This window comes from Engystomops pustulosus, chromosome 7 (genome assembly GCF_040894005.1).
Source record: "Engystomops pustulosus chromosome 7, aEngPut4.maternal, whole genome shotgun sequence".
In the NCBI taxonomy this organism is placed as follows: domain Eukaryota; kingdom Metazoa; phylum Chordata; class Amphibia; order Anura; family Leptodactylidae; genus Engystomops; species Engystomops pustulosus.
Genome location: NC_092417.1, coordinates 146,494,799 through 146,508,238, shown reverse-complemented (window position 1 = coordinate 146,508,238; position 13,440 = coordinate 146,494,799). Strand labels below are relative to the sequence as shown.

Here is a 13,440-nt window from a genome sequence, read left to right as displayed (position 1 = left end):
TAATTGTGTCTTTCATTTTTTTTTTAATAAATAAGCAGTTTTTTTTTTTTTAATTAACCCACTTGGTTACATCGACGCATTCCCCATATTCGATTTCTTAAACCAAAATTTATAAATGGAACTAAAAATGTGTCCAACCTAAAATAGTATCAAATTACTCTGTTATCAGAAAATCATCTTTTTGTTCAAAACTTTTAATCTTCTGCTGCACTTTTTGTGCTATTTTGAGCTTTGTGCAAAGGGAAGTTTGACTCCAATACCCTCTGTGTTGGCGTCATCCGCTGTCCATGGAGTCGTGGCTGAGTAGTTGCTGATTGTGTCCTTTAGTGGCTTTTTTTGAACACTATAGTGTTTTAGGCTTACTAGACTGTTTGGATTGGTTAGCAGCATACCCGTCTCCTTCCTGCAGGTTGGCCTTGGTTCATCAATAGTTAATCCGCTGTAACTGACAGTTTCAGAGTCAGGAACTTGGGGTTCTTGTCCAATCATTGTTGGGGTCAGGCTCTGATATTACATAACAGTTTTACCCACCCTTGCTATTCAGTTGGTTCTAGAAGTCTCTTAGTTAGTTAGCTCCATACCATACTTGTGCTTCTAATCTGTTTCCGACTTTTGGCTCATGCTCAGACTATTCTACCATCTGGTGGTTTTGTACCTATTTTGTCAACCAGTTGTGCCTTACCATTAGGGTTTGTGAGACAATTGGGTAGAGAATTCTGGACAGTGTGCTAAGCATTAGAGCTCGCTGTTTTTGTATACATTCCTGGGCCTTTCCATAGCGTACATCACAACAACTATATAAGAACTATTTGGGAAACAGTAGGAACCCTCACAGTCAAGACTTTCACTCCTTTTTTGTTCCATTCTGTTTTTCACTTAGCTCATATTTAACACACTTGTCCTGCATGTAATTCACTGTACTTTAGCAACATGTATTAATTATGTTCTGCATATGTATTTTGTGTCTTTCAACCACTGAGAGGTATTGGTCTGAACTGTATTAGAGACAGGTTGCACAATGCATTCAGACAGGAATTATTGTATAACACTGAGCTGTGAAAACCCTAGTAGTAAAACTGGTGGCTTAGCTATAGAAACTATATTTCCCTCACATTGTAAGGAAGACTTGGTGAACGTAGTTGGGAAGGTCTAACACAACCAAAAACACAATTTTGTTTAGCTAGAGTTTGGCTTAAATTGGTCTCCCTATTTAAGACATCCAACATGTTCAACTGATGGGAGAGTAACTGTTGGGACCACCAGAAATCACAACAATGATGGGACTACAAGTGTCCCTGCCTAGATCATGTAAATGGAGTGGTGATGCACATGCTTACTCGCCATTACATTTACTTCTAAGAGACTTCTAGAATGGCTGACTCCAAGTATCTGCACCACTGAGCATATGTCCCACCACTCCATTCATATAAGGTTTAAAGACACTGGCGGTACCCCTTACTTCTCCAAGCTGTCATACCCTCAGAAAGCAGAACATTCCCAAAAGACAGTGGAGGGGAGAGATACTTTTCTTAGAAAACCCAATTCAAATAGAAATTAAATTAATGGAAAAAAATAAATTACTCACGACAGATGTGTGGAGTTCTCCAGGAGATGCATATACTGTGTTCTCCACAAGCCTGAGCATAGGCAGCCACTGCAGTACAGAAGCATTCACAGTCTCCACCAGTGTTACAAGCACATGAATCAGTAACACAGGAATCATAGTACGGGAAGGGGTCAACCTATAGTTTCAAAAACAGTTCATGAGCTAACTTCACATCTTGTAGAAATAAAAGTTAGTAGTTTCTGTTGATCCAGGGGGTTATTATGACCATCATATTAGGGGTCGGGAAGGAATTTTCCCTACCTCGGGCCAATTGGCATCAGCCTTGCAGGGCATTTGCCTTCCTCTGGATTAACACTGTATAATGTTAAATTAATAGGTATTGTATTTATTTACTGATCTGACATTTAATCAGTAGCCACCACTTATTTTATATGATAGGCTGTCAAGAGGTATTGTACATACATGTGGATGACAGGCAGAGAAGACTTGACTGGTTATGATACTGCATTTTTTCTGAGCCCACGATACTCTATATGGGTTTAATGAACAAGGGTCCCTGTTGATTTTGGCATCTGGACATGTTGAGGTTAACTTCCAACTGTTTCCAAATTCTTCAATGTTTCCAACAATGGCATTGTTACGAGTTGTAAGATCATTGTTTGCATTTCCATCATAGTTTCCACAGAGTCCACAAAGCTTCCCCTGGTAGAATGTAACAGAATAAGTAATTTTTTTGTACAGAGACCTCAATGCCATGAACTAGCTCTGTGCTAATACACTGGATCTATTATTAGCAGACACACTTTCTACTGGATTTGTACAACACATTTTTCAATAATCATAGTAATTTTTTTAATACTTTTTCTTAAATACTTTTTTTAGTTTTGCCAACAGCAAAATTTTGAGTGGGTAAAAGGTGATGTTTTTTTTTTTTACAAATATAGAATAAAAAATAACTCAGCATAACTGCAAATACTTGAATATTTATGTGATAATGTATTGAATTTCTATTAAATAGTGTAATTGATTGTAAATTTATTAATGGGTCACAAACAAGGGGCGTAACTACAGTCTTAGCAGCCATAGAAACTGCCAGCATCCGACCGGATATTATGCTGCATGTTGTTTATTGTAATATGTATATAACAGCAATGAGTACCTTAACTACATGTGTTTGACCCCTGACTGATTATCTGACTCACCTATCCTGATTCCACCATATTAACATGTAACAAAAACTTACCCTGAATTCACTAGTGACTTTCATGAAGATGCTTGTCTTTTTATCCCATAATATTAGTAGACCACTTTTAGTCTCAACAACTATGTAGATACCCATCAATCGTACTCTATAGGGTACGCCAGTGCCAGGACCTCTCTGGGCCACGTTTAGATGATCATCAACAAGGATTAACTCGAAATTCTGTTAAGACAAATTTGACTTATAAATGCTACCATAATATTTCACAGTGTAGTGTATAATCACTGTAGATTGCTTACTCACTTCAATGAAAAGTTTGATGGTCTTGGAGCAAGTCATTCCTGTGGTTCCACAAGGGACATTTTCTGTTATGATCCTAAACGTGCTGTTGGTTACATTCAGAGTGCAATGGTCCTAGAGTTCAATAGAAAAGTCTATTGTCATACATTCCTCATTTGTTTCTATTTCATAACGTGATGTATTTCACAAAAGAACACACTTGCACCTTATTCTGTATCTGTTTTCATGTCTTTCATGGTGCAATCTAAATAACACATCCTTTTATTTTTTGGGCCAGTACAATCACAAAGATTTTTACTAATTTTTCAGGCCCTTCATGGTGTTTAAACCTTATGGGGTCTGATCACTCAAACAATATACTGAAATACAAAATTTTATTGTAGTTTTAGCTGTAATGTACTTAGTACAGCCTATCTTCAGCAAAGTGTCCTGGTCGAAACCTCATGAAGCCTCTGAAGAGCCCCCCCACTTGCCATGGCAACCCCAATGAGCATAGGGTACACTGCTGGTGTTAAGGTGCCATGGATGGATTTGACTGAGGCACGTCAAAAATGAACTGCACAAATCATGGCAGTTATTGACTGTTTTCTGCTTTATAATATAGCAGACACCTACCCATATGGATAAGGTTCAGTTCATGAGAAGTGACAAGCAGACCCAAGGGGATTCTAGTCTGGCAGGTTTGGACAGATTTGGACCAAAATTTTGAATTCATGTATACAGACCTGAAATCAAACACCTGCTTGCTTGTAAAAAATGGTCCGGGATAATAACCACAATTGGTCCCAGTAGCGATCTCGGGTGTTACCGATGAACATTCTTGCACAGACTTCTTGTCAGGTACCCGAATATGCAATAATCGACAAAGGCCCAAATATTTCAGTTTGGGTCCGCTCATCACTACCCATGAGCCCTCTCTGTACAGGGTTATCATAACCATATCATAATCACCAACAGATATGGACCAAAAAGAAACTATACTGTACAAATGAATATATTGCATGGACAAGCTGTGAAATAGTGGAGTATATATTACACACATACATAGTCCCATAGATTGGCTTGATATCCTAAAGAGGAGTGTTCTACCTCTTTACACCAGGTCGGCACAGCAAGCAAACACAAACACAAAGCAGGGAATTTACAGTACAAATGAGCTTGACAATACCTGAGCAAGAGTATATTGACATTCTCCATTGAATGCGTAGCGTTTACCATCAAAAGTGACATAATGACCATTACCAAAAACCGTACATGTCGCCAAACAAGTATTGTTTGTACATTCCCACCTTCTTTTCTTGCAAGTACTGTAAAACAACAAGAAAAATGTTCCTTTAGAAAAATCTCTAATGTGTGTAATTATTTTTCTCATTACTCAGATATAAATTTGTAGAATGGAAATAAATAGTTAGCTAAATAGTATTAAAATCTGCCAGATTATTACGCTACTGTAGTCAAAGGTTACAACAATTATTTGTCAATTATTTGTTGGCTGACTTTATGGCAAAAAATATGCATTTTTTGATATATGATATGGAACTAAAGTAATGCCCCCTCCACATGAAGCCCCAACTGTTTCTGATAAGGGCACCCATGGAAAGCTAATAGGCAAAACAATGGATACATGGGGGGTCATTTACTAAGGGCCCGATTCGAGTTTTTGTGACGGGTTTACTGAATATTTCCGTTTTGCGACGATTTTCCCTGTATTGCCCCGGGATTTCTGCGCACGCGATCGTATTGTGGCGCGTCGGCGCCGGCATGCACGCGACGGAAATCGGGGGCGTGGCCATACGAAAACCCGACGGATTTGGAAAATCCGCTGCATTAAAAAAAAAAGTGTCGGTGGACTCGCGCTTACCTGCACTCGGCCCGGCTTGGTGAAGATCAGTGCATTCCGATGAACTTCAGTGCAGCAGCGACACTTGGTGGACGTCGGAGGAACTACCTTAGTGAATTGCCGGAATCCACCGCAGAGAAAGCGCCACGGGATTGCGAATGGACCGGGTGAGTAAATCTGCCCCATGGAGTACAAGACATGCATGCCAATTTGAGTTAATTATGCCAACACTCTGGAGTATTTTCTATAAATTTGCCCAGATGTGTGTGATTTATACTCTGAGAACAGACTAGAACAACAGACAAAGACAGTGGACCCTAACCCCCTACCCAGCTTCCCCTACCTGATTGCTTCTCAAACCCTAGCTGTAAGAAAACAAGATTCTTATTTATACTTAGTATAACAAAATAACACATTCTCTATTTCACTAATATTAACATAAATACAGCATTTAACAGATATAATTCTAACGTTCTAGTGTTTACCATTTTGGTTGTCCCTAGATACGACCATAAATCTCCTGACTATGGTTGGATTCTTCTCATGAATAGCTTCCTATGTCTGCACACTGCAGTGTTTTTTGCCTCCAGCCCATCTTCCCTGAATTACAGGGCCAGCTCAGACACAGGCACTACCTGCGGGCAAGCAGCAGTGTGCAGAGACTTACACTACTAGCTACAGACAGAAGGGATGCATAAAGCAGATTGTCACCACACAGCATCTCATAGCACAGAGGAATCATGAAGTTTCTGCTTCTACTGGAATTTTACATTGAACCTCACAGCAATAAATAAAAGCAGTAAAATTGTTAAGGGATTAAAAATTATCTTTATTGTGTCAAAATCACTAGGGGATTACAATTTGAGGACTTTCTTCACAGAGACAAAGACAAGACAAAACAAATACAGAAGAGGGCAGAGTCACAATGAAGAGGGCATTGCAAGACAAAATTGCAAGGAAGAAGGATAGTCTGAATATAGGCAGAAGGTCCAAAAACCAAAATGCATGGATGAGAAAAAACACAATAGCTAGATACTGGAAGCTACTACAAACAGAGACTACAGCAAGCACAGAGTATTGGGCGGAAGCATCAAATGACAGAATCATGGTCCTGGTCCTGAAGGTGACTGGAGAGCAACATTATCAATCTCTGTGGGTCAGGTGTGGTGCAGAATCAATCAAGACAGCTAGCAAGCATAAACCATTGTTCACACCAGTAATGTCATAGAAGAACACAATGAGCACATCTTCAGCCATACCCTATGAACAATGGATAACACCGGTACAGATGTTACAATGTACTATTATTTATTATTACATCTATAAGGAACATTTTCTTGTTGGTGGTTATTTCCTATATTAGAGGACATAATGACAAGGATATTACTACAAAATAGTTTAGTGAAATTTATACATTTAAGTTAAACAAATAAATTATGATGCCGGCACAGATGTAAAAATACTAGCACATTGTTACAACTATTAATTTTAAGTTTATCTATAAGGAAAACTTTACTGTGGATGGTTGTTTCCTATATTAGAAAATGTAAGGGGGAGGTACAAAATAGTTTAGTGAAGTTTTTATATTTTAGTGCTTAGCAATATTTTTAAAAAAGAACGTAGCTACTTAGACCAAATAAAATGAATCATAAATGTAATCTTAGAAAAGGAAAGGCTAAAAGTAGAAATGGGTTTCTCAAAGACCATAAATGACTCAACTATAAATAAATATTAAAGAAAATTTTTACTGGCTGTATTTCTATCTATTGGATAATAATGAGTATTGCTTTAAAGGGGTTGGCCACTTATTTGAAACCAAGATTAAAGGGAATCTGCCACATGGATTCAGTATTGTACACCCAGGACACTTACACGCTGGTGTGTGCACCCTGAAACAAGATCCATTCGTCCTTTTCCACTAATGGCCTTGTTTTGGAGAAAAACTGAATTTGAAATACATGCAAATGAGCCTCAGGGCCTCCTGTCAACATCACAGAAGTCTATTTTAGTCCTGTCTTATGCTAATTATGCTTCTCTCTCTTTGGCATTAATGCCCTATGCCTCCGTCCCTTCCCCAGCCATACAGTTGGGGACGTCATTATTAGCAGAAGGGGTTTCTGTGACAGAGCCAGGAACCCCAGAGGCTCATTTACATAATTTTTCAAATGCAATTTTCTTGTAAAATAGGCCATTCGAAGGAAGAAGGTAGCCTGGGACACACACCAGCATATAAGTGTGCTTAGTGTACCATACTGCATCCATGTGGTAGATTTCCTTTAAGAGCTACTCTAGATCCTCTACTCTAGGTCCTTCTCTGTTTTGCTCCTTCAATGTGCATTCAGTTTTTAAACATATCTCAATAAAATGTAGGTTTTTTTCTACGAAGCGTCATCCTAGAGAACTTCTGGGATTTAACTTTTGCCAACATGAAAACCTATCCTCCACTTCCTTTTTCTGCACACTTGACTAAACAGGGGATTGTGATAAGTGAATGCTGCATGTTGGTGAGTCTAGGCCTATTTTTTGGTTTGTTTGTAATTGCACTTATATTCAACTTCAACAGGGCAAGTAGGGTCACCCATATTCTACTTACCTGGACAAAATTTACCAGAAACTGCCAATATCAATGGTCATATGACCCCTGGACATATGAACTTCCTATGAGACTTTACGACCTGCTGGCTTCTGGCAAGTATGTATAATATAAGTGACCCAATTAGGGTCTTGTACTTAACCTGTGTGTGTCTTTATTTTTTATTATTTTATTCCAGTAGCTATTTTTATCTTTCCATACATTTCCATATCAACACTGAAATTTCGCCCCAGTGACAATTGGAGTTTAAACATTTTTTTGCTGTAATGGGACCAAGGATTATCAATAAAGCTTCATTACAGACACCTTAAAGCTGATTATTGCAGCCTGGGACTATAGTAAAGCATTCAGAAAGCTTCACCAGAGGTCAGAGAGGTCTGTCTGTAACTATGGGTTGTCTGTAAGTCGGGTGTCCTTAAGAAGGGGACAGCCTGTATATATCATTTTCTCTAAGCTATTAAGTTGTGCCATCTTCTTATCGTTTTCTCTATATCGTCATTTTTTATCGGGTGCCCTGGTATTTGAGGTAAGAGGACACAGTCAATATCTTATATCCTATACCTTTTAGTGCTCCTCCACCATTTTAGTTTCCTATATTACTTGTATAGAAAATGCAGTAAGGTTCCTATGCCTTTATAACAATTGGAGTAGGAATTTATATGAATGGGTGTTAAGAGAGACTATTTCAAGGAAATCTGACATGAAAATCCAGCATGATAAGCCAGGGACAATCACTCATAGAGCCAGGTACCGCAATTGTGGTAATCTTCTCATATTTGTTATTCATGGCTTCCTTCCTTTTAGAATCAACTTATCTAATGAGCCTCAAGGGCTTTTGGGGGTGTTATCAGAGCCCCTTTATGCTGCAGCTTCACAGGCTGTTACACTGTGCAGGAACATTTCCCCCTTACACTGTGTGCTGAAACTCCCTCTGATGCAGTGAAAATACATCATGCAGATGGAGGTTAATGTGCTTAGGGATCATAGGGGAAAGGGAAACAATGTGACAGCCTGTGAAGATGCAGCATGGAGTAGGTTTGGTAACACACCCCTCATTAACTTGTTTTAAAAATTGATTTTCTAAGAAATATAAGAAGATTACCACAATCACGGTACCTGGATCTATGAGTTAGCGCCCTTAGTTTATCATGATGGATTTTGATGGTATATTTCTTATGTAATTTGTTACAGTCCCAAAAAGTAATATGTGAGTGACATGGGGAGATGCATACACAATTCTTGTTAGTCTATATAAGGTATGGAATTATTATCTTGACTTTTCTACGCCTCTTTCAGTGTTAAATAACTGGTTTTCCCTCTGCTGACTCTGCCCCAGTCTATACAGCAAAGCTGAGAAGGGAAAACATGTACATTTGAGCTTATGGTGCCTTTCTAATGAGAAATGTAAACATTTTGTAGCATTTCAAGTACAGTCACATTATATTCTCAAAATAAAGTTAGTGTTTCTTAGATCATGTGAGATGAGTTAATCGTTACAGAAAGTTATACCTACCAACTGTTACATCTGACTTGAATTGTCGCTCCAGAATTATACATGACTCCATTGTGTGAGCATGGACAGCTGTCTGCTTCAATGCATCCTCCTTTGTCATCAGATGCCAGTCCAGGGGGGCAGACACAGCCTGGTACACACTTAGAGGGAAACTGCATAATCCAAACAGAACCATTATATGGAATCTACTATAACTGACAATATTAATTATATTCAATATTCACATTATTCATAATATTGAGATAACACATCCAATGTTAATGTTAGTTAATGGATATCCATTAAGAAGACTCTCCTGTTTATGGGAATCTTTTGAACTACCGTATTTTTCGGACTATAAGGCGCACAAAAAATCCTTAGATTTTCTCAGAAATCAAAGGTGCGCCTTATAGTCCAGTGCGCCTTATATATGAACCGTACTGACAGACAACAGCTGCCTTGAACTGTGCACAGGTCTGCCACCTGCTGGTCATTCATCCTTATAACCAGGTGTGTGTCTTATAGTTCAGTGTGCATTATATATGAACCTAGACGTTTTAGCAGGCATTTATTGATGGTGCGCCTTATACTCCGGTGCGCCTTATAGTCTGAAAAATACTGTAGGTTTGGTTTTAAGTTTTCCTGTTAAGTTATATAATTCCTCAGAATAATTTTTCACACAGCTTTTTTCAGCATAATTAGGTGATAGTAACAGCATAATAGTGATTGGCGAAAATCACTGCTACCATACGGTTTCAATCCATACTAATATCTGGCTTCCATCCTGAGATACAGAGGCTCAATGGTGAGGTTGTGTCTAAAGTGCGCACTCGCACTGTGGCCGTTTTTATTAATTTTGATTATTTTCTAAAAGCAATAAAATAACATTACAACTAGTGATGAGCAGAACCATCAGTATTCAGGTCTGGCAGGTTCAGCCAACCAGAACCCAAAAACCTACAATCTGTTCTTGTACCATCATGGATGCTATTCTTTAAATAATCACTGTCAAAATTCCATGCCAGGGGCAGATTTGCCTGTGGGTGTTAATTTTTTTTTGGGGGGGGGGGTGAACTGTGCCTTCTCTTGTGGATGGCGAGGTTCGTGTCCATCAATGATTACAAATCAAATAAAGGTGGTACAGGGGTCTGACAGTACATAGTAAAATCATACAGAAGCACAGATAAGAAATATAGGGATGTAAAAATATACATGTATACAATAAGTTCCATCCCAAGTCCCGCCCCATTACCCCAAGGATTCCTCTGTAGCTCACACCCAACCTGCTATGGTGAAGCATATTCAACAACTGTATCTGTTTCTTAAAGGTATTAAGTTGGTGAACATTGGAGTTAACAGTGTATTTATTTCTAGGGAGTCCCCACATCTTCTGGAATTTGTCGGGACTGACTCATTTTTGTAAACCAAATGAATAAAAGGAAGAACTGAATTGACAAATTTCCTCCACATGGAATAAGTTGGAGGCCGAGGTACCAGCTAACAGAGCGCTATAGCTTTTCTAGCTAAGAAGAACAAACTAGGGCTAATAAATTTAAAAAAAAATCTTGGGAAAACCCCTTTAAAGTAATGATCTTGAGTCTCGATCAGAGCTATCAATATAGACAACAGACCTGTTTAATCAGTTTTCTGACATCCTTAGGGGTTGTAATGAATAGTAATGGCACAGATGGGCCGGTCACCATGGATTGTGTCATCTAAGAGATTTAACTTCCATACATTTGCTGCGCTTGCACAATCATCAGGCACACACTTCCTACAACTTCAAAGGGTTTAATGATTTCCCTTAAATCACACTCCGCAGATCATCATGGGGATACAGAGTACACAAATCAGTCACACAGTTGTACATCTCATTACAAAAGGGAGATAGGATAACTAGACTGTAACGCCTTAGAGCTCATGCACAAAACCATTTCTTTCCTCAGGTAATACAGTCATGGTATTTATAGCCTTCCCATGTCCTCATGTATTTCTATTGGCTCATACAAACAGCTAAGGATTCCTCAGCACTGTATAGGAGCCTGGTGCCCAAGAGGAAAAGCTCAGAGAAGGTCCTATTCTTGGACTTGCTTGTGGCTCGGCAAGTCCCGTAGAAGTCGATGGGATTGCACAAAAAAATAAAGATCAACTAATAAGGTGCAGTCTGGATTTGGGGTGCGTTGCTGAGTAACAATCACACGACTGCCTTTGCCAGGAAAACATGAGCAACACGTGGGCCTAGTTTGTGGCCATGTGTTGCAAATACAACCAGGAGTGAGTAGTTTTCTGCTTTATAAAAAAAAAAGAAACCTTTGTGTCCAGATAACCTTGGGCCACATGCACAAAAACTTATGCTCATCCAGTCCCTAGCCTGGACGAGCATATAGTGGGGTGCAGAAGAGAGGAGGGGTTAGCGCTCCTCACCCCACCCTCTCCATGGAAAGCTAAGAGGGCCAAGATCTGGTCCAAATTATGTAACTGGATTTGGTCCCATAGGTTTGTGTGCATGAGGCCATGAGCAGGATTAATTTTCCTCCTTAGGAGCTACTCTTAATGACTATAAGCAGAGATATTGAAAACAAAGCTACTGAAAACTAAAGAGACTGATACATGAATTCGGGTTCCAATGCAAATAAGCCTTTACCCACAATACACCTGTTTTTTTTGTACACCATAGTAAATGACTATTGCTGATCGAAAATGCTGAAACATCCATGAATCTATTGCATTAATTAAAAATTTTTTTTGCATTTTTCCACTCACACAATCCATGTCCAGAGTCTGGCAGCTTTTGGCACACTCGGCTCCTATGGCTCCTTTCCCTTTTCTGCAGTCTACAAAGATCTTCGGAGCTACACATTCTACAAAGTGTGGAAAAACAAGAAAGGTGAATTTTGAAGGTATTTGGTGATAACATATAAAGGATTATTGGGTTTCTGTTTTTACGCCTAATTAAATGGTAAAATCCATTTACAAAGCTCATTAGTTTCTGAAGTTTAAAAGGGTTGTCTCTGAAGCTCTCATTCTGGTGCTTCCCAGTCATTGTTGAGTTTTTTTTTTTTTTTACTGGGTCCCGTAACAACGATTACTCCTAGATAGTTTAAAATAGTTTAAAAAAACTTTAATACCCACCCACCCCCTACATTAAAAAATATTTGCAATTTCGTTAGGACATTTTTGCATATGACTAAGAAGGGGATGAGGTAGGTAAAAAAAAGTTTTGATTTCAGGGAACCTGTCAGCAGCATCCCGCCACAGTCCCTACAGAGCATAGTACATACACTGCCAAAGAGTTTTTGTATAAAAAATAAGTTTTAGAGAAAAAATATATGTTGTACTGTATAGTAGGAAGGTAATATATAACATAATAATTTTTTTTTTTTCTGTAAAACCTATTTTTTATACAAAAACTCTTTGACAGCTTGTGTACTATGCTTTGCGGGGACTGGGGGATGCTAAAAATGGGTCTCCTGGTGAAAGGCTCCCTTTCAGGTCCTTATGATTTCTTTGTCTATCCCTTTGGCATATGTTGTGCCTGAGGAAGGACCCAAGGTGGCTATGAGACCCAGAGTGTATATATTTCACTGTTATATTTCCATATTGCATGAATCCTCCTTTCTCATTAATAAAAGTAGTTAGTAATAAGTATGTCATAAAAAATACTACCAATACTACATTATCTACTAAGCTAATATTGCATTTTTTACCTACCTTTTTGGGGAGGGCCCACACAGCTCAGTTTTCCTTTGTTACAGACACTATAATGTTAAAAAGCAGTTGATTTATCACCAAGACAAATGTAACATTTTAAACCCTTTAAATATAAAAATAAACAGATTGCCGAAATATCAACTATATGTTGACTTTGCAGTTTAAACAGGAGCCATAATTTCCAACAGTTTATCGCATTACTCATAACTAGTAGCTCGGAAATGGCGGAGATTGCTATAATGTATAATTCAAGACACATTTTGTCATAAAAAAATGACAACGCCTCCTCGAATTATCTTGACTGCATTTACATGCATTTCCTCCTCTTTAACCATTAGCAATTTTGTATTTTGCGCATGATACATGGGTTTCCATGCACTTATGTGTTGCAGCCTTCAAATGGATGTAAGTGGTAGAGGATCCTTATAATGTACAGATCATATTTCATCTCTTGACAGTAAAAAGCTGCAGACAGTGTACGTTGTGTGTAACTATACTTGTGTGTGTGTTGCTAGTAGCAGCAGGACTGTAAAAAATGCATTTATATTCCAGGATTGTAGCTGAACTTACAGCACAGGGGAGTGTCCTCAAACTGTTGTGTTCTTTCAGCTCTGTATTCAAACTGCTATTTGACCCTCCCATCTACTGTAATTTTGAAGCCTGCTACTGTTCTTACAAATACAAACCATGGAATAACAATGTATTTTTCCCATTCCTGCTGCTACTAACAACTTGC

At 38.5% G+C, this 13,440-nt stretch overlaps 1 protein-coding gene across 1 annotated transcript in view; it reads right to left on the bottom strand.

Moving 5' to 3' along the window:
* The window catches only part of LOC140070238 (uncharacterized), a 108,355-nt gene that overhangs the window by 63,161 nt on the left and 31,754 nt on the right, over nucleotides 1-13,440 (bottom strand). Inside the window, exons 18-25 of the mRNA XM_072116593.1 lie at nucleotides 12,705-12,751; nucleotides 11,757-11,854; nucleotides 9,015-9,166; nucleotides 4,237-4,375; nucleotides 3,072-3,182; nucleotides 2,811-2,990; nucleotides 2,030-2,269; nucleotides 1,586-1,742 (exon numbers count right to left, since the gene is read on the bottom strand). Coding sequence (XP_071972694.1) covers nucleotides 1,586-1,742; nucleotides 2,030-2,269; nucleotides 2,811-2,990; nucleotides 3,072-3,182; nucleotides 4,237-4,375; nucleotides 9,015-9,166; nucleotides 11,757-11,854; nucleotides 12,705-12,751 — 1,124 coding nt within the window. The remainder of the gene's footprint in view (nucleotides 1-1,585; nucleotides 1,743-2,029; nucleotides 2,270-2,810; nucleotides 2,991-3,071; nucleotides 3,183-4,236; nucleotides 4,376-9,014; nucleotides 9,167-11,756; nucleotides 11,855-12,704; nucleotides 12,752-13,440) is intronic.